The sequence below is a fragment of the Vicia villosa genome, unplaced genomic scaffold (assembly GCF_029867415.1).
Source record: "Vicia villosa cultivar HV-30 ecotype Madison, WI unplaced genomic scaffold, Vvil1.0 ctg.000287F_1_1, whole genome shotgun sequence".
Classification (NCBI taxonomy): domain Eukaryota; kingdom Viridiplantae; phylum Streptophyta; class Magnoliopsida; order Fabales; family Fabaceae; genus Vicia; species Vicia villosa.
In genome coordinates, this window is record NW_026705123.1 from 208,540 (window position 1) to 228,768 (window position 20,229).

General features: G+C 34.3%; 1 protein-coding gene across 2 annotated transcripts; it reads right to left on the reverse strand.

Annotated features, from left to right (window-relative positions):
- Positions 1 to 1,403: 1,403 nt before the first annotated feature.
- On the reverse strand, positions 1,404 to 14,365 carry LOC131626433 (histone-lysine N-methyltransferase ASHH2-like). Of its 2 annotated transcripts, none has more exons than XM_058897244.1 (18): positions 14,143 to 14,365; positions 11,151 to 13,904; positions 10,739 to 10,952; positions 9,892 to 10,058; positions 9,581 to 9,660; positions 8,606 to 8,737; positions 8,400 to 8,516; positions 7,370 to 7,462; positions 7,177 to 7,254; positions 6,794 to 6,850; positions 5,295 to 6,015; positions 5,162 to 5,217; positions 4,795 to 4,874; positions 4,568 to 4,650; positions 4,377 to 4,456; positions 3,171 to 3,250; positions 2,793 to 2,838; positions 1,404 to 2,630 (listed from the first exon to the last, which is right to left on the reverse strand). In XM_058897244.1, exons 2-18 carry the CDS (start codon positions 13,804 to 13,806, stop codon positions 1,557 to 1,559), a joined length of 5,814 nt encoding a protein of 1,937 aa, XP_058753227.1. In that variant the 5' UTR covers positions 13,807 to 13,904; positions 14,143 to 14,365; the 3' UTR covers positions 1,404 to 1,556. The 2 variants fall into 2 exon arrangements, with proteins under 2 accessions (XP_058753227.1, XP_058753228.1); XM_058897245.1 differs by having other exon boundaries at positions 10,739 to 10,949; positions 14,143 to 14,364.
- Between the last annotated feature and the right edge of the window lie 5,864 nt (positions 14,366 to 20,229).

Consider the following 20,229-nt stretch of genomic DNA (forward strand, 5'->3'; position numbering starts at 1 on the left):
GCTAGTTTTGGTTTGTGTAACACTATTAAAAGGTAAAAATCAAATGGATCAAGAAAGTAAGACTGATGATATTATTTCACATGACTTAAGACTGATGATATTATTTCACATGACTATGTAGCATGAAATTTTTGTCTATTTCTCTCGTCAGTCTATCAAATGACAGGATGTGTGTGACATAGAATGCCTAGTTTGTGTGACATAGTATTGACTACAGAAGGTTGCAATAACAAATCAATGAACACTTATCTATAATTGAGACATTTGCAAAGCTATCGTTGTCTTTATATCAGTTTGTTTTACTCCATATCAAGCTGATCCCAGAATCAGTCTGTATGTATATACATAAACATAAATAATCTGCAAACAAGGCATCAATTATCAAATTTCTTTGGAAGCTGAAAACAAGGTCTTTTCATACTCTTTTCCAACTAATGCAACCCAGTGTTGTATCATGTATGTACATAAAGGGTGACCCTTGAAAATGGTGTACAGTGTACTGAAAAACTCATAATTTTAATAGTTGAATTCATTAATGAAGTACGTGATGGATTTATCAAATGGTTAAAACTGGGTATAATACACCACTTCAAATAACTGGAGTTCTCTCTGCTTAAAACAATGGAAAGATCAACTTTGTCAGATTTAATGAGCAGACCCCAAAAACAGGTCTTACTAACAAGTGTCCAATAAATGATAAATAAAAAATCAAGAAAGGAAAAATATTAATTGAAAAAGGGCTTCAAAGCTCAAAAAATGCTATCACCTTTCTAGGTTGTAATTCACATCCTCGCCAATTAGCCTGGGTTGGCATTTAAAATCGGACAGATCAAATTCAGCCAAACACAAGAGTTGAGAAAGCAAAACCCAAAAAGATTTCAACAATGTAACATAATGAAGCTGAAACACTTCCTCCTAATTACATTCACAGCAATACTTTTGAATCTTTTGGAATAACTTTTGCATACATACAAATTGATACAAGAGAGATAAATGATTTGAATTCAAATAATAAATCAGACAGAAGTATTTGATAGCAAGAGCGTCAATGAGCGAAGGGAGAGTCACAGGTTTTCTATTTTTTGAGAGAATTATGCAAGTCTATAGAAACACCTACCTCTTGAAGGCTCGGGGAGATCGGTATCCAAAAGAGCAGGAGCCTCTAAGTACCGTCCAGAATGTGGGGAGTAGTATGGTTCAAACAAGTTTGCTTTCCTCCACAGACAGACATGTTTCTAACAACCATTGATATATTATAAATAGAATAATCCATGTCAATAGTCATCAGCCTTATCACAAAATTAGCTCATCATGGACCAAAATTCTCATTTGAAATATACAATGCATCCTATAAAGTGAAGGAGGAATGCTGTAATTGAATGAAATTTTCATTGAATAATGGATCCAGGAACAAATGAATTTTCATTGAATAATAGATCCAGAAACAAATGAATTGATCATACATTAATGTATATAGATGAAAAAAGAAAACAAAAAACAATTTCTTTTTTTCCTGTGAATAGTAATGTTTTTGCTGTTGTGAATACTAATAAATATTATTTCCCACCTGTCTCATCTCTACAGTTTGCATCCTTCGAATAACTATTAACTTTTGATTCTTTTAATACATCTCCTACATCTACACTGCACACATCACCACTAGAGTTGTTCCCATTACATTTTCCTGCATTCCTCTTGAACCATGTTCGATGTATTTTTGAATTGTTCCATTTTTGCTGTCTAAAATCATTCTTTCCCAAACCATTGGAGTCACCCTTCAATCGCTTGGGGTCGTGTTTATCATTATTGCATTCAAGGTTTGTGTCTTCAAACTTAGCACCAGTTGTGCTGGGAGTCGTATCATCTGATTCTGAGCAACAATTAACCAGACCATCGGTTTCCCGTTGCTTAACTTCAGCAGGTTGATCAACTTCCATGCCATCAGTATTAGAAGGCTGACAGTCTTTGATATCCCGAGGATGTGGGGGTAATGGAGGAAATGGGTTGAAAGGCACACCAGGAGCAGTGACCCAACCCCCTTTGATTTCAGCATGAGGAGTTCCATATTGCTGGGCAACATACCATGGCATTCCATATGAGACAGGCAAACGAGAATTAAATTTCTGTTTTGGCTGACCAGTAACCAAACTAGAGGGCCATCCAGGATGACTTGCATTTGGCAAAACAGGACCACCAGAGTTTAGTGCACTGTTTAATGACCGTATTGGACATGAAAACCCTGGTGGAATTTCTTCATTGAGGCTTTCATTGGTAGAGCCAATAACAGCATCAGAATATGAATTTGGTTCGGCCGGTTGATCCCATCGGCTCTTGCGCTTGCGTTTCTTCTCCCCCTTGATCTCAACTCCATCCAAAGACAGTGTAGAACAACTCTCCTGGGCACCAGCATCTACTGAAGTTGAAGTTGTCACAGGCTTTGACTGCTGACCACAATCAATTGCTTCCTTAGGTCTTACTCGCTGTTCTTGCCTATGATTATGAGATACTGAAAATCTGTTACAGTTGAAATCTCTGTGAGATTCCCTATTATCATCCCTGTCCATATAGCCACGTTTTCTGCTATGTCTTGGAATCCATCTGTCTCGGAAGCTTCGAGCAATTTGATGAACCTAGATGTGCAAACAAGAGTGAAAATATTCAAACCCCTACCCATTAATACATTTTGACTAAAAAACAATAATAAAAAAACAGCATATTTTGGGAATTATACACATGACTCGACTAAGCTGAAATCAATATATCAATTTACAATAGGTGGGTCATGGCGATACCTGTTTGTCATCGTGCTCTGTCAGAGACAGCATTGATTCCCTAAAACTGAACATGAAACCAATTGTTAGTAAAAGAATAGAAACTTAGAGAGAAATAGAATAGTTTCAATTGAGTTACACCAAAGATAATAGTGTAATGAATTGGCAGGGAGAAATCATTAGAAATTGTCTCATAACATGGAAAAGGAAACACTAAAGTAACACGTGTCATGCTTCTAAGCACTTAAAAAACATGTATTTGTAGTTTGTGCCAATCATAATATAGCCCAAACAAAATAGGCAATGAAGAAAAAGTCAAATTTAAAACTGTTAACTGATTCAGCAATTTTTTGAATAGCTTTAATAAATTTGAGAAGGGTAAATTTGAAATTCCCTGACCTCTCCATTCCACGACAAGGAGGGCCACTCTTGATATGTTCCGGTGTCAAAACCTTGCCTGCTGCCAGGTACTCTAAGACCTGTAAAAGAAAATTGTTTAGGCGCATGCTCTATAATCTCTTAATCCTCCATTTAGAGGTAAAAAAGAAGAAAGCAAAAAAAATATTAGGATCTACCAGCCAGCTATCAACATAGTGAAGAGTATAGGATGATGGTCAAATCAAATATATCCCCAAAAAGAATATTTACCATATTTTAACATTAAAAATGAATGACTAAGGAGATTAGCTAACATCTAAAATGATAGAAAAAAATGGCATAAACATCACACAAATATCAAAATATGGGCATTGAACCACAGTTACAAATTGCACGCTAGCTTTAAATGACCATTTCAAACAGCATCGTACAAATTCATAAAGAGTGAATATAACACAAATTATATTCAGAAAGACAACGACAATGTCAACATAAATATTGTTTCCAACCACTCCGCAAACCTCCCCAATTTAGTAGGCATTAGGAAAGGCACACACCCAATTAGATGTAAAACTACACATCACAAGGGTTTATAAAATTAGAAGATAAACTACACTGCATGGAGCACTTATCTCTAAAAAATTAATGAAACAAAAGTATAGTATTATTGTCCCTGTATCTCACCTTAGAACCAAAGTGACCCCATACAAATAATGTCTATTATGAAATCTTATGTAAGGATAGAAAACATGACAAAAGTTCAAATTCACAACACAGACTTTACTATAGAGTTATACCATAGACAACTTTTGATTCAACAATGTGCAGCGCAATTATTTGAAATGGAAGGATGTACACGTAATCCTAGGGGTTGTTTATGGGATGTACATGTAATACTGGGGTTTGTTTGGTTCAATAGGGGGAGGAGAGAGGAGGGAAGGAGAGCGTAGCGGAGGGATTTGTGTTACGTTAGGTTCAACGAGGTGAAAGGAGAGATTTTAATGGAGGGAAAGTGTAAATTTACTTTTTTCAACTTTCAAATATTAAAAGTAACACTAAAAGGACACTTGAGTCAAAATTTTAAGCAGGTTCTTCTCTTGGACCAGGAGAGATATTGCTCCCCTCCCCTCCTCTAACTTCCCAAAACTTGAATCAAGCAATAAATATTTAAAATAATCCTCACTCTCCCTTAGGAACAAAAATATGAGTAGATTCCAATCTAAGTACCTTAAGAAGCTTTCGGAGTATTGGAATTTTTTTAAAGTCTTGCCTGTACTGCTTCAAGATCTTATGCAACATCTGTAAACCTGAAAGCCAATACTTTAGTTAATTTACAAAACAGCCAAAGGTGTGATGGGTCTCATATTCCTGATATATGGGAAAAAGTCTTCATTAAATGCTAAACAAATATAGATTACCATTTTTACTAATTACATCATTCAGCACGGCTCTAGATTTTGTTTTCAGAAGAGCGTCAAGGATCATGGAAAGATCTCGATTGCTGCAACAAATAGATTTATTTTCTTTTAGCGATCATGTATATGTCCTTAAACATTGAACAAGTCTATAATAAGTGTGTTTAACTATAAATATGCTTAATGAAGGAAGAGTAAACTAATTATGAGGATAAAGGAGAAGAGATGACCTCTGAATTGCTTCACCATTAATTCTATCACCTGAAGCCACGGTGAGAAGCAATAGTTTCAAGTAGCCTTTGGTGGCATCCTGTGACAAGAAAGCGGTGGGGTGAGTCAAATGATTAATGATGCAAACTGAGAAACCATAAAACTGGCAAGGTAACAAGTCCAATAATACCTCCACTAATAAGGCATCAAGAAACAAAATTGAAGGGAATATGACAAAAGACACAAACTATTTCTCATAATTGATTATACTACCAACGTAAAATTAAAATACTACAGCAGTAAGGTAGAAGTTTCTTGCTTTGTTACAGAACATAGATATGAAACTGCAAGAAAGCACACCAGAACCTGCATGCATAAAGTACTTACTTTTCTTTTGCTTATTCCCCCATTTCCATCCAGCAACTCATTAAGTTTCCCCTGAACTGCAGTTAAGGAAAAGGTTTATCCATTATAACCTGCTTAAATAACCATGTTGCCATACTAATTAAGGATGACAAACCTGCTTCAAACCGTGCATTGGAAGAACCTTCGACTACTTTTTTGTGTTTGATAGATGACACTGGCAATCGATTGGCTGCCACCTCAGCTGTAAGGGCATTTGCAGCATTAGCAATGACTTTAGCCTTTTTACCAGAAGCACTTCTTTGAGGAGTTTTCACAGGCAGATGTGTTTGTGAAAAACCATTTCCGCCTTCAACCATTTCAGACTTTGATTCTCTACTATCAGTAGAATTCGACAATACTTTGCTGACAGCTGGCATGGGTTTGCTTGTTGTATCCTCCATTTGTTGGGAAATTTCTTCTATTCGATCAGAAGATGGTAAACTGCCTTTTGAGTCTTCCACTTCAACCGAACTGTGCAACAGGGAAACAGCAGAGGCATGGTTCATAGAACTATCTTTCTCTGGAGAACCATCTGCATCTATAGCAGTTGCAGACTTGTCCAATACATCCATGTCTGTAAATGAACGCCTAGAAGATTCTGTATCGACATTATCATAGTACTTGGGCATACGTGTGCAGTCCTCAACTTCACCATTTTCAGTGAGCATCAATGGTTCAGGAAACTCATCATCTGAATCACCTTGAACTATAAGCTCATCTTTAAGTGAATCACCACCACCTATATAACCTCGACATTTAGGTGAGCCACAATAACATTTTTTAGCAGCAGCACCAGAAACCCTTACATAGTTGTAATCAAACGTCAATTCTTCATCCTGGGGAAGGTCGACAAAAAAACATCAGCTTGACACAGAATAATTCTCGTACATGCTTACAGCCAAAGAAAGGAATTAACAGCTAAGTTTCATATTCCAAATTCATAAGCTAAGAAACCCCTTGTAGATCTATTTTATTAACTGCATGAATTGTTTTATACCTAATAATGTTCACAAATGATTATGGATTGGAAACAAATTTACATATATCTACAAATATGGTTAATCTACGCATGAAGCAGACACTTATCTCTCTCTCTCTCACTCTCGCAAATTAAAAAATAAAAGTAAAAAAGGAGAAAGCATAATCAGGGTACTAAATAGCATTGGCCAGGACAAGTAAGAAATAAAATATACATGAAATTTCTGGTAAGAATGGAATGTTCAAACAACTTGACTTTATAAAACTACAGGCATAAAAGAGAAAGTGCAACAAGCATTGATCAAAGACTTTCTCAATTCAATTAAGCATTTCTGTGGAATAAGTTTGGCTCAACTGACCAAACATTCATATTATTTCACAGGTAGAGGAGAGGTGTAAAATTTAATTGTTTTCGGACTCCTAGTCTGAAAGTAAACATTTTCAAATTGTCCTGCGTGATTAATAATCATGATGCAAAACAGACAAGCATACAGGAAAATAAGTTGACATAACTAATACAAAGACTCAACAACTTAAAAACAACAGCAAAAAAAATTCAAAAATACAGAGCTACAAAATTTAATGGAATTAACCAAGAACTATTCATGAAAGTAATATCAGAGGTTGAAAGCACACCTGCTTGATATGCCGCAATGCAAACAATCCAATACAGATTTCCCCATTAACCACCCACTGTTGAAAAAAGATGTAAATCGATGTCAATTGATGCGTAAACAAGAGAATTATGAATTTCATGGTCCAGTCACTGTACAAAAATACATTAAGGATATATTCTGAAGAAAAAAAATAGATATTGCCCATTATGGATAGGAAAGAACCCAAGATGATGACAGTAATCACAGTACAGCGATGCATGTCTTAAAATTTCATATACACTTGTACGCTAATATAGCATGAATATAGTTTCCAATGAAACTGCAAAGAGAATTAAGCTTCTCAAATACGACATTTTTTTCATCCTAGAAAACAACAAAGAAGTTAGAGAAAATAATACTCACTTTTTCTGTCTGACAGTTAGGATCACAACTATGATTAATGAAACGCCCCAAATTTCCTTTTGCACTTGCATCTATCACCTGTAAATAAAGAGATGTGAATTAAAAAATAGAAGTAACAAATTAAAGATTTCTTAGATAAAAAACAAATGAAGTTGTTTCAAGTTAAGTATGCAGATGTAGGATAAAGTGATACCTCACTGCCGTTCAAGGTCATAAAATAGAAATGTCTATGACCCTTCAAAGCATACTCTCTTTGACGCTCCTCATATGCATGATTATCAAGGACCTGTTTGAAACATGAATCAGATATTATGAATACAAGGGTATGCATCATCAATGCATGTATAAATAAACTTATTGCATGATATCCCTGCGTAGAAGAGCAAGACAAACGCTAACTCTATTAGGCATAATAATGTATCATAAATAAATAAACATGAATCATTCAGCAAAGAATACCCCCTCCCGGTCTTTCCTTACAAGAAAAATACTCAAAGTTAAACATAAGCTATTCTTTGGCCCTAGCCTCGATACACAGGCTATCAGATTAGGTTATACTGATTTTAAGTAGATCAAACCCATCTTAGCTAATTTATTGCTAATACTAAATTCAATACAAATGTGTTATTTGTATATAATCCAAGCCCAAAAGCCTTTCACATCTGTGAGTGCAGTAGGGATCAATACAATATTCTCTGGCCACACTATTCAACCAAAATTTGTAATGGCTCTTCACCACTACTTAAAGAACAAATTCAATAGCTCAAAAAAAAAAAAAAATAGACAATAATATCCATTCTTAATCCCAGTGAAGAATGTCGGTAGTATCAACCCAAACCAAACTAGTACACTCCCAACTAATTCCTAATATGATTCAGTTGATCAACAACATGAAGTCACATTTTTTCCAGCGCCAAAAAGAAATATTCAGGAGGATGAGTATTAACAACAGTATCGAAGGAGGAAAAAAAGAAATGAGGAAGTGAAGCAATACAGTTATAACTTGAGTTTTACCTATGACTTTGTTAAAGATAATGTTAATTCTTCCTTCCCCTAAATTTTCAGCTAAAATATATAACCAACCCACAAATGACCAACGAGTTATAAGATTATGAGGTTCCGCCTTAAAAGTCAATATTTGGTACATTAAAATAAAATATTATGTAAAATTATTACATCAGTATAGAGATAACAGAAAGGAAGAATAATATTGTCAAAGTCACCTCTCCAACGTATTCAATAATAAAGTGGCCTTTCGGTACCCGCTCAAGTGCCTTCAGTCCATAACCTTTTTTCCCACATTTAAACCACTTCAGTCTGGAATACTTGCGCTTTTGGAACTGAAATTGAACATTTAAAATCACAATCATGCTCTTTGGCAAGGCCTGATACAAGTATATTTTAGAGGGAAAATGTTTAGTATAGAAACCTGCTGATTAGAACAACGGTCCCCACATGGGCAAGTTCCTTCCACACATTCAATGTTAAGTATCCGGTTTAGACATTCATCCCCACATCCCAACTTGCCTTCTGGAGGTGGCTCGCAATGGCAAACCATTACCTACAAGTTCAGAGGTACACTCAATAATCGATATAAAATTGATGCAAATTTGCAAATTCAGAAAGCTTAAATGAAACTAATGAGATATCCTGCATGACTGTATGTATAAATCTTAAACAAAATGTAAAATTAAAGCTATCGGCAACTAATGTGAGAGCAAAATAAGAAAGCCCCATATATGTAGTAATTAAATTACTTATTCAAAGCATACAACTCCTCCTCATATATAATGGAGGGCCAATAATCCATACCATTCTCTGCAATGCACATCCATTATCCTATTGTACACGAGAGTCCAAAAGAATTCAGGAATATTAAAGTGTATGCTCTTTGTATTATTAAAAGAGAGGAAACTTAAAACTATTTTTAAAAGGAGAGAAATTAGAAAGAAAGGAAGAGAAGAATATAAAAAGAATGCACATATAAATAAAAAATAAAGAACATCTGCTCATCTCAGAAGCAAAGCAACTTGACCAGTTTTGACATTTAAGTGCAATCTACTTATATACTCGTATATAAGCAAATTAACTGATTACATACTAATTAAGAAAGTTAATTAACAATCTAACTTCTCTTAATTGTATTGGTATAATCAAAAACATAAGTGAATTCTTGAAACTACGAGCATTAGCTAAAGGATATTTGGAACGATATAATATTAAATATGATGAAGTAAGGAATTTGAGTAGATCTGAGATCAAAAATGACTTCTATTACTAATATTCGAGTCCGGAGAGAGTACATCGGCATGATCATATGTATACTAAAACCTATTTTGAACTCGGTCAATAACGTAATATGATAATTACATGTAACAAACAAAAAGTTAGAACAATCTAGGACCTCGTCAAGAGTATGAGTTTTCGGATTGCGGTGCAGAAACTCGTTGGTGGAAATGTGGGTGAAAGACGACCCTTGGGAAACTGCAATGCAAAAAGCAAAGTGTGTATCAGACAGCAAGGAAGATTAAATGACATTTCTAAGAGGCTAGAATAGTTTAGTTTCAATGTTAATTCTGTTAAAAATAATGATGATGATGATGATGATGATGATCATAATAATAATAATAATAATAACAACAACAACAACAACAACAACAACAACAACAACAACAACAACAACAACAACAACACTTTCTAGCTAATACCACACACCCATTGGTAGTCGAGATTCCAATTCCTTATAATTTTTGGAGTCGTCTCGTACGTCTTCTTCACCAGATGCATATGATAATCCTAATTCTGCATTAATCTCTGCATTTGATTTTTCTTGAGGAATAGCACAATCAGCAAACGCTTTATCACCACTGTCCTTGCAAGTCCTTCAAAAGAAAATCACCCATGACAAGAACAAGTTAATAAATTAAAAATTGGGAATATTATGTAAAAAGTATTTACCAAATGTAACTCTATGTAAAAACAAGTTAACTGCAAATACCAAACAAGACCTATATAATTAAGAATTGTAATTGTAACCCATATTGCGATTAATCCCAAGACCCACATTGGATAGAGATAAGGACTAAAATGCGTTTATTAAAAGTGGCATCCCACCTTACAAGTTGGTTTTGCAAAGATGAGTTAGGCCTAATATAAAACCTAATATGGTATTGGAATCAATCGATCAAGCCACCCATTATTTATATCTAAGCAAAAACCCCAATAGGAGCGTGAAGGGGTGTATTAGGAAAACCCCCGAGTCCCGCATTAAATACCAATAAGGTATAAAATGAGCTTATAAAGAGTTGTCTCACTCACCTTACAAGCCGATTTCATAAGGATGAGCTAGGCCCAATATAAAACCAATAACCCATACATCAATTGATGTTCCATAGTCAATTAGTTAGAAGCAAGAGTTACATGAAAAACATTTGTTTTTAAACTAATTGTATCATAAAAAATATATGTTTATATCAAATTCTTTCTCTTCAGCTTCTATTCAAGAATTACAAAAAATTGGTAATGGGTAATGAATAACTAATATGAAAGGAACATTGTATACCAGGTGCAGTTAGTTTCATCAATCCGGTCTGCAAGCAGAGCTGGAATCCGCCGCCACTTATGGCAATCATCACAACTCACCCATGCATTACGCGGTGACTGAGGTTGTTCTCCCAAACCCGAACCAGGCATGATGTCTGCATTGACTGATACTCTGTTGTCACTGGGATTGATTTTTACAACGGCGTCCAACTTATGATTCCCATCTACATCTGCTGACATGACACGAAAAACATTTATTTGCAAGCAACATGTGAGTTTAAGAAATAACAACACTAGAAAGCAACAATTAGACGGTCAAAAAGGAATCAAGGAACATCATCGAACGTTTTTTTTAAAAAGGAATATCAAAGATGATTCCAAATGCAAGAATAATATCACATTATTGCAGGCTGTCTGACATATAAAATTACCTGGATGAGGGCAATCTTCCACTTCACGTGTAACTTTGAGAGAGAGGCCCTTTCCCTTGACTTCACTTTTTTTAACTGGCTCTTTCTGTTTCTCCTTGCGTCTAGTAGTAGTCTTTTTCCTGCTTGTCGAGTCAGAAGCGTTGGTTTTGGCCTTGCTAAATTTACTAGTAGGTTCAAGACTTTTAGGTAGTTTACGACCCAAAGGTCTTGTAGAAGATGGCAAATCCTCAGAACCCTTGAATTCAGAAACTTCTTGATCACCAGATGTTTTGCCAACTGTCTTGACTGTCACGTGACTTTGAACTTTCAAACCCTTGGCAGAACCTCCGAGTACAGTCTCTCCCGAGAGGGGCAATGATTTTGCAGCCAATTCTTTACTCTTTATAGATTTGCTTAGCTCAGTGGAAGTAGACAATTCTAGAGAGCTAACCACATCACTACAGTTCTTATGCCTATGATTTTTTGAATGCATAGCTCCATTATTACCTGGTTGACCATGCGATCCATCCTCAGTGATACAATTGCCTGAACCAATAAGGTTGTCTTTCTTCTTCCCTCTCTTCCGGAAGGTAACATCCAAATTAGAATTTAACTCATTAGAAGAACCTAACACATAAAGATGTACATCTTCATGTCTTTCTCCAGCCTGGACTTCAGGAATTGAATCAATAACTTCTGAATCAGGTGATGTTCCGGGATCTATGGCTGAATTATTAATTGGCTTAACTAATGCCTCAACCACTCTCTCTGGAGGAACTGCGTGACATGGTTCCTCTACATCCCCTTCTGATTTTTCTGTTATTTTAGCATTTTCTAACTGGCTATTTACAGTGTGTCCATTTAGAACCACACAATCCTTGTCTGGGTCTTTTCTGAATGGCTCTAAACTGTTTAAAGCCAACACTACGGAAAGTTTATCAGCAGATTTGCTGGTTACTTTCTGAGAACCTGAATCAGGCCCCTTGTAGGAAGCAGAACCCGTTAAATCATTTTCTTTTCCATACTTGATCTTCAGACGAAAACGAGTAGTTGAAGTTGAAACATTATCCTTTGGAACTGAATTTAATGAGCTAGAACTTGTACCATTCTTAGTTGTTTTCCCACCTTGACAGTTGTTTCTAGCCTTTCCAACATTCTGGCACATAGCTTCACTAACATCAAGCTCATTTTCATACTGAAAAAACTGTTCAACATTCCCCAGCAATCCCCAGGCAGAAGACCTAGCTGGTTTGGATAAACAACTTCTTTTCTTCCTAGCAGCCTCTAAATTTAACTCCATGCCCCCGCTTGGATGTGTTACACTGGCTTTGTTTGTGGATTTTCTAGAAGCCTTTCTGGTTTGTGTATTACGACCAAATTTGGTTGTTTGACTGTTACTTTGAGAAGGTAACAATATGCTTTCAGTAATATAATCAACTTCAACAGCTTCTTGTCCATCATTATTTGTCTGTCCAGGATTGTCTTCAGCACAAGTATCCTTAATGGAAACATCGTTACCCTTGGATAGAAGCTCTGGCACATCCTTTGGAGAGCTACTGGTGATTAAAACAGAAGAGGACTGGCCTGATTCTGGACAAAATGATTTTCTAATGGTAGAGTTACCAGTTCCATCTGCAGAACTATCCTTCAATATACAGAAATTATCTTCTATTTGCAATACGTCATTCTTCAATTCATTCCCTGGATCCAGCGAGGTAGGCTGACATAGTGAATCATCTACAGGTGAAGTCCTCGAGGTCCTATGAAAATCTGGTGACGGCAATGATTGTACACGTGAATCATCAGTGATTTCTTTATCAACAGTGGCTCTTATCTTTTCTTCGCAAGCACTGTCACAATCCACGCCATTTTTTTGATCGTGCAGCTTATCACTTGTGCTTTCTAGTTTTGTGTCTACAAATAAAGCACCTGACGGCACTTCCACATCCAACGAAGAAGATATCTGCCAGCAAGAATTGGCTTCCATCCCATCTAAACCATCATAATCACAATTTTCTTCAACCTTCGGCAAGCTCTCTGCATTTCTCATAAGCCCCTCTGGCTCATCTTTTTGGATGCAATCAACTAGCCAATCTCTCATGAAATCCGACTCAAGGGAAACGTCAGAATGCCCAGCACCAAGCACACAGTTAACAGCCCTTGCTATCAAATCAGCACTGTCGTTTTTATCCTCCACAACTTCCGAAACATCTCCTGGCAATGGTAAAACAACGCTCTTCTCATCCTTCTGCTCACCCTGTTCACCACAATCCTTCTGCAAATCATTTGGCAGGTCAACCTTACCTTCCTCTTGAAAATTTCCCTCCGAGTGCAGCAGTCCATCACTTATAAATTCGGAAACGTCAATATCCTCGGAACAAACCCCCAAACTATTCCGACAACCATCTTCAGCACCCATCTCCAACTGTAACAAATCATCAATCTCACATTCATTCCTCAAACCATCTCCAGACCCCTCAGTAGTAACATCAACAAAGCTTCCAGAACAACCCACATGCCCCTCTCCGACAAAACCATCCGCCATACCATCAAGGTCTAAAACATTACAAGGATCTTCCGAACACGACTCCGGAAACCCCGAGTTCAAAGGCTGCTGCTCAATTACAGACAAACCAACAGGATCACCAACAACTGCAGGTTCACCACATGAGCCCATTCCAATCACAAACAAATCTACTTCACTCTCTGATTAACAAAAAACAACAATCACCACCTGAGGTAGCACAATGCATGAGCTTGAAGAATTAACACTACCTGAAAATAAAAATCATAGCACATAATGAAAACCCTAGAAAGTAACATCATCATTCTGAGAACCTCTGCAAGCAGGGAAAGAGACGAAATCGAAATAAAAATCAAATAAAAATAAAACCCTAGTTTCAGAATTTAATAATGCCGACGATGACGACAACAATACTAATAATTTGGGGAAAATAAATAAAAATTGAAATTGAAGTAAGAAAATTGAAGATTGAAATTTTTGAAGATATACCTGGTGAGGATTGAGGAGATTGAGGATAATGAAGAATGAAATTGTGAAAAATAAAAATAGAATAAAAAAAATATTGTTTTCCCTCTGGTCGAGGAGAGAGTTGAGTCTCCGTCGCGCGCAAAGGGTTACTTGAGAGAGGGATGGTTGGTGTGGTGACTTCAACGAAAACAAAATTATTGAAAAACAAAAACAGGAAAATAGAAAAATAGGGTTTCAGATTAAGGGAATACAATTTGTATCAGACCGGTGTATCTTTCTGCGATTTATTCTTATTTTTATTTTATTATATTGTATTTCAATTTTAATTATTAGAGTTTGATTTATTTTTTTTATAAAGAGAGTTTAATTGGATAAGTATGAAAAATTCATAAAAAAAAAATAAAATAATATTAAATCAATTACTTTGATTAAATAGTTGCCATATAAGTCAAATAACATTGTTTTGAATGAAATGTTATTTTAGCTTCTAGAAGAAAACATAATTTAGTCTTTCATAATATTAATTTAAGAATATTTATTTTTCACTTTTTTGCACTTTTTATTAGATGGTTATTGAAACAAAGATAGAAAAAAAAAAGTAAGAAGAAAAGAAACTTTAGAAAAAAGGAAAATAATATTATTATTTTTTAGTACTTTCATAAAATAGAAAATAAAAATGTAAAGTCAAAGATTGATTAAATAGCGACAAAATTGAAAGACATGAAATTTTAGAAAACTTTTTAATAATTACAAAAAATTTAACTTAATAAATTTGAAATATTATTTAATTAATAATAAAAAAATTAAAAAAAAAGTAAAAGATATATTACAAACAAACAAAAATTCTTTTAAAGTACAAGACGTTATTACACCAATCTATTTCTAACCACGTAAAAATAACAAAATCGAACAACATACAAAATCGAGCAACATAACACCGAAAAAGAAACTAACCAATACTATTCGATATACATTGCATAGAATTGAGTTTCCAAAGATAATAAATATATAATATAATAAATTTTAATTAGGTAAGATAATTCAATTAATATATGTTAATTGAATTAAATAATTAGAAACGTCGAATCTATAATTTAATTCAATTTGACAATATTTTGTATACTTATAACAAGTTATTAATATTTATATATTAATAATTTTAATATATATATATATATATATATATATATAAAATAAATTTTGAAAAATATATGTATTTATATTATAGATAAATTTTAAAATAATAGAGTTACTAAATAGAAAAATGCTAATTAAATTTGATACAATTAATTATTCTTAAATTGAGATATAATATAATGTTTATAATTATTTATTATCTCTTTTGTTTTTTCCTTAATTTAAGAGGAATGTGTTTTATTATGAGGTTTTCACTTTTCTTCTTCGATTTGTTCATTATCATATTCAAATGCTAATAATTTTGTTTTTATTAATTTAAACTTTTAATTTATTGTTGTGAAAAAAACTATTTTCTATTTTCAGTTTGATTACAATAAACTTTTTATTTTATTTATTATCTTATCTTCTTTTTAGAGAAAATTATGTTAATTTACTAATACACATTTTTTCTCTCAATATTTTAATTTTATTTTTTATTCTTTGTCATTTTTTCTACCACTTTCTTATCTTTATATTTATTTTATCAACCAAACGTAAATAAATAATATAAAATAATTATTATTGTCAATTTAATTAATAAAAAATTATTTAATTTTATTTAAATGAGATTGTGCTATCTTATATTCTAATAATAAAAAAATTTAAAATATTAACTTAATATTAAATAATAATACAACATTTTAACTTTTTTAAAGTAAAATATCCGACTTTTAAAATAAATATTTTATATTTTATTGAAATTGAGACTTGGACAAAAATTTATAATATAATAAGATTCAATGTATTGGAAAGTCCATCCTTGTCATGTTGCCGCGTTCACATTTCTATGTTAAATGTTGTCCAATCAATTACCTAACTAATGATAAAACATACCACCAAACACCCTAATTTACCTTTAATGAAAAATAATCATCCTTAGAAAAGTCATTTATTGTAATTTGCTAATTCAAAATTTTATTCCCACCAATCACATTTATTCATTTCTCCAAGTGGCACTCCCCTTTCAATATTTTCTATTGGGTGTTTCTTAATATTCATTGGTTTTTCCTAAAAGTTTTCTCACACTTATATCAATCTTTCTCTCTCCCATTTTCTCTCGTCACTCTCTTTTCCTAACAAACCCTAACACAATCGCTATCTTTCTCCACCTTATCTCTATCTTTTTATTCTCTCATTTTTTATACCTTCTTCCTCTCTCTTCGACGTGGGGTGAGGCGATGTTAAGGGATGGTGAGACTTCGGAGCGGGGTGGCCAGCATTGTTGTTGGTTCGTGGTCGGGCGGAGGGTGAGAGATTTGCGGTTTCCCTCTCGTCGGAGTTGCAGTTCAGGAGATTTGAAGTGTACTCCTCTTCTCCAATCCATATTTCTTTTGTTATTTTCAGTTTTGAAACTTTTGCAGGTTGGCGTGTTTGGGATTTTGTATAGGATGATACGATGACTAAGAAAATAGATCCTATGAGGGTTAAGGTTTTATATTCACGGTGAGTGTATGTAATTAATATTATTTTTGTTCTACAACTAACATTTTCCTCTCACTTTGGATTTTTTTTTTTTGCGTTTGTAAAATTTTTATCTTTGTTTTGCAACTAATATTTTCCTCTCACTTTGAAGACCATTCATCTTCCCTATTTCCTCCTCTTATTTTCGCTTTCGATTCAACTTGTAATGATGTATTTGTTCTACAATGAATAGAGTAATGATGTGTTGTTCATTGTAGCTTGAGATTCAGCTTTTGTGATGGTACAACAAGGTTAACAACCCATAAATATGGGAGGGCTTTCAATGTTGATAGGTTTGGATGTAAATTGTCCATAAATATTTTGCATACATTGGTGGAAGCACATCAAATAAATTTCTTCACTAAATTGATTTTGCTGATGATTGAATGATATGCAATGGCCATGTGTATGAAAATATTGAAAAAGAAGGTGACTGATATTTGATGTCTGTGAGTAATTTATGATGATTTTGAACTTATGAACTTTAATTATTTCCTTAGCATTGATGATTTTCATACAAATCTTGTGTGTTTGGTTCATATTGAAGGTGAATTCTGGTTTTTGGTGTGCTTGTTTCATATAGTTAGTGATTTTGTGTGTTTGTTTCATATTCAAGGTGAATTCTGGTTTTTGATTAGTTAGGAATTGAATTATGATGTGTAATGTATTTCACATGTTTGTAATGTATTTTGTAGATCAAGAAGGAAGCAACTACGATGAAGTTAATCAAGCATCCAAATGTTGTTCGACTACATGAGGTTTTACCAATCAAAGATTTTACCGCTGGAATTGAAATTGAAGCAGCATCAAGACACGAGTTAAACCAGTATTGATTTTTTTAACATATGTCGCGTATTTTTTAACCTTTATTTTGAGTCACTCATTTAGAAATTCTTTCAATGACATGATGCTTTGAGAACTCTTTGGCCTGCTTCATTCTCCAGTCACGAGCTCCAAGGTTTGGTTTCTGATCAATGGAAAGAAATGGGATGGCAGTGAAGAGATCCTTCCACTGATTCTAGGTTATATTTTGGCTCATCATCCCTTTGTTGTTGCTGGCATAAATGTTACTTTGATGATTATGCAAATGTTAGACCTCAACTATTTCCTTGGCATTTGTGGTTTTCATACAAATCTTGTGTGTTTGTTTCATATTGAAGGTGAATTATAATTTTTGGTGTCACAATGCATTTTGCTCCAAAGTAAGAATTCTAGTTTTTGGCGTCACAATGCATTCTGAATTTTGGTTATTTCCTTAGCATTAATGTAGCACATACGTCACAAGGATGAGCCTATTTGTCACAATGCATTTTGCTCCAAAGTTTTTTTATGCCTATTTGAATTGACAATGAATTTGATTAGGACAATTTCATCTTAAATGAACACAATATTGCTAACGCTGGCAAGTTTCTTTGATTGGAGCTAAACACAGGACTTTCATTAGAACAGTTTTTCTACAAATGCTTTCAGGTAAGTATTATAAACTGTATAAAAGTTGAATTGATCAGAATTATGGCATAGTTTTGAAAACTGATTTCTTAACACTCTTATATCATTGTCACTAATTGCAGAAAATGAATGGGCATTTGATTTACTTTATTGCGTTTCATTTGTGGTCATGGACAAACAATGGTTGGAGACAAATGCTACGTACAAGCAATTCAATGTGAGAAAAGCTGATTTGATCGTATGTAAAATAAGATGTTCTTTCAAAGGGGTGTGTAATACAGTGGGAGAACTGACTTTTTGTTTTGTTATTTCATAAAACATGTTGTAGTTAGCAAGAGTCGTTATTGACTTTTATTTTTTCCAATTAGGAAAGGCAAAAAGAACAGGAAAGACCTTTTTAAAGATTTTGAGTTCGGGGGTAGGTTATACAAAGGAAGGGTGTTAGTACCCTTTGTATCCATGGTTATCCATGGGCTTTTAATTGCTTAGCTCACTTGTTTTTGTTTGACTTGTTTGAAAGCATAGTGTGTGTATATAATAATAGTTTGTAAAAGAGATTAACTTTGTAATGATCCTTGTACGGATATATACAAAGTATTATCTTGAAAGATGTTTTGAAAAATGAGGTTTGAAGAAACCTATGACTTTGTAATGATTATTGTATGAATGTATACAAAGTGTTATCTTGAAAGATGTTTTGAAAAACGAGGTGTGAAAAAACATTATTTGATTTGAATTGTTGTGATCAAGCATTTAAGAGTTACTTACCCCTAATTTGTAAGGTCTTTCCCATACGTAAGGCTTTTCTTAGAGAGAGTATTATCCATCGAATGGTCATAGAAGGCAACATGTATGGATACCTTAGCAATTCGAAGGGACTATCATTATTTTATCGTAGCGTCATCGACGGACAAGATCATTTTTGTATTCAACGTCGAAGGGTCATCGAGGGACTATGATCTTTATATCGAATGAACTATGATGATTTGAATTGCAGACAACATTTTCTAAAGGTATCCTCACATTCGAGGGACTTAACCATGTAATCGTAAGGCAAGGAAGAGAGGGTCACTCTAAAGGTGAGTGTGTGTGAAAGGTGAGTTGTATTCAGTTATTTTATTTAGAGTTAGTGAGTTATGTCTAGTTATTATCTTGCCATACTCCTATTAAGCTAGCAGTTAAATATGTACAGAAAATAAAGTGCAGAATGTAACACCCCATATTTTCTAAATTTAATTTAATTGGAAATTAAATTACTATTTGGAATTATTCGGTATTTTGGTGGAATTATTTGGAAAGAATTATGAGATGGGCTATTGGGCCAAGTGTGGTGTTAGTAAAGAGGGGGGTGCTATGTTGGTAAAGCCCTTTACTAATTAAAATGTTATTTTCATAAAACATTTTGGAATTTGGGAAAAGAAAGAAGAAAGAACGTGAAAGAACAGAGGTTCTGGGGAACACGAAGAACCGAAGGAGAGCTGAAGATGGAGAGACCAAAGATTGAGCACTCTTGGCTAAGGTAAGGGGGGACTCTCTGGTTATCATCTATTATCGTGTTCTTAGATAATAATATTGATTGGGGATGTTGTTGAGTCAATTGGATCATATGTTAGGTTTAGGGAGGTTATGAATTGATGAAAATGGCATGAATTATTGATAGATTATGTGTTGTTTTGATGTGTGATGATGAATAGTGATGCAATTGATGATTAACTGCCTGCATATGATGTTTAGAGTCAGTTTTGGACTCAGATTGAGTCAGATCGCAGGATCTGACGCAGACCCGATAGTCTGCGAAATCGCCAGTTCGCGCCGCGTCCTAGTGTTGGCGCCGCGAAGGCGTACTTTTTCCTCGCATCGCGCCGCGTGCATAAGTTGGCGCCGCGAACGTGTTTTTGTGGTTCAGGTCGCGCCGCGTAGTCTTGGTCGCGCCGCGTACTGTAGCGTTAGTTGTTTTCTTGGGAAAGTTAAATGATGTGTAACTTTCGAACCGTAGGTCCGTTTTTAGTGCCGTTTCGAGCA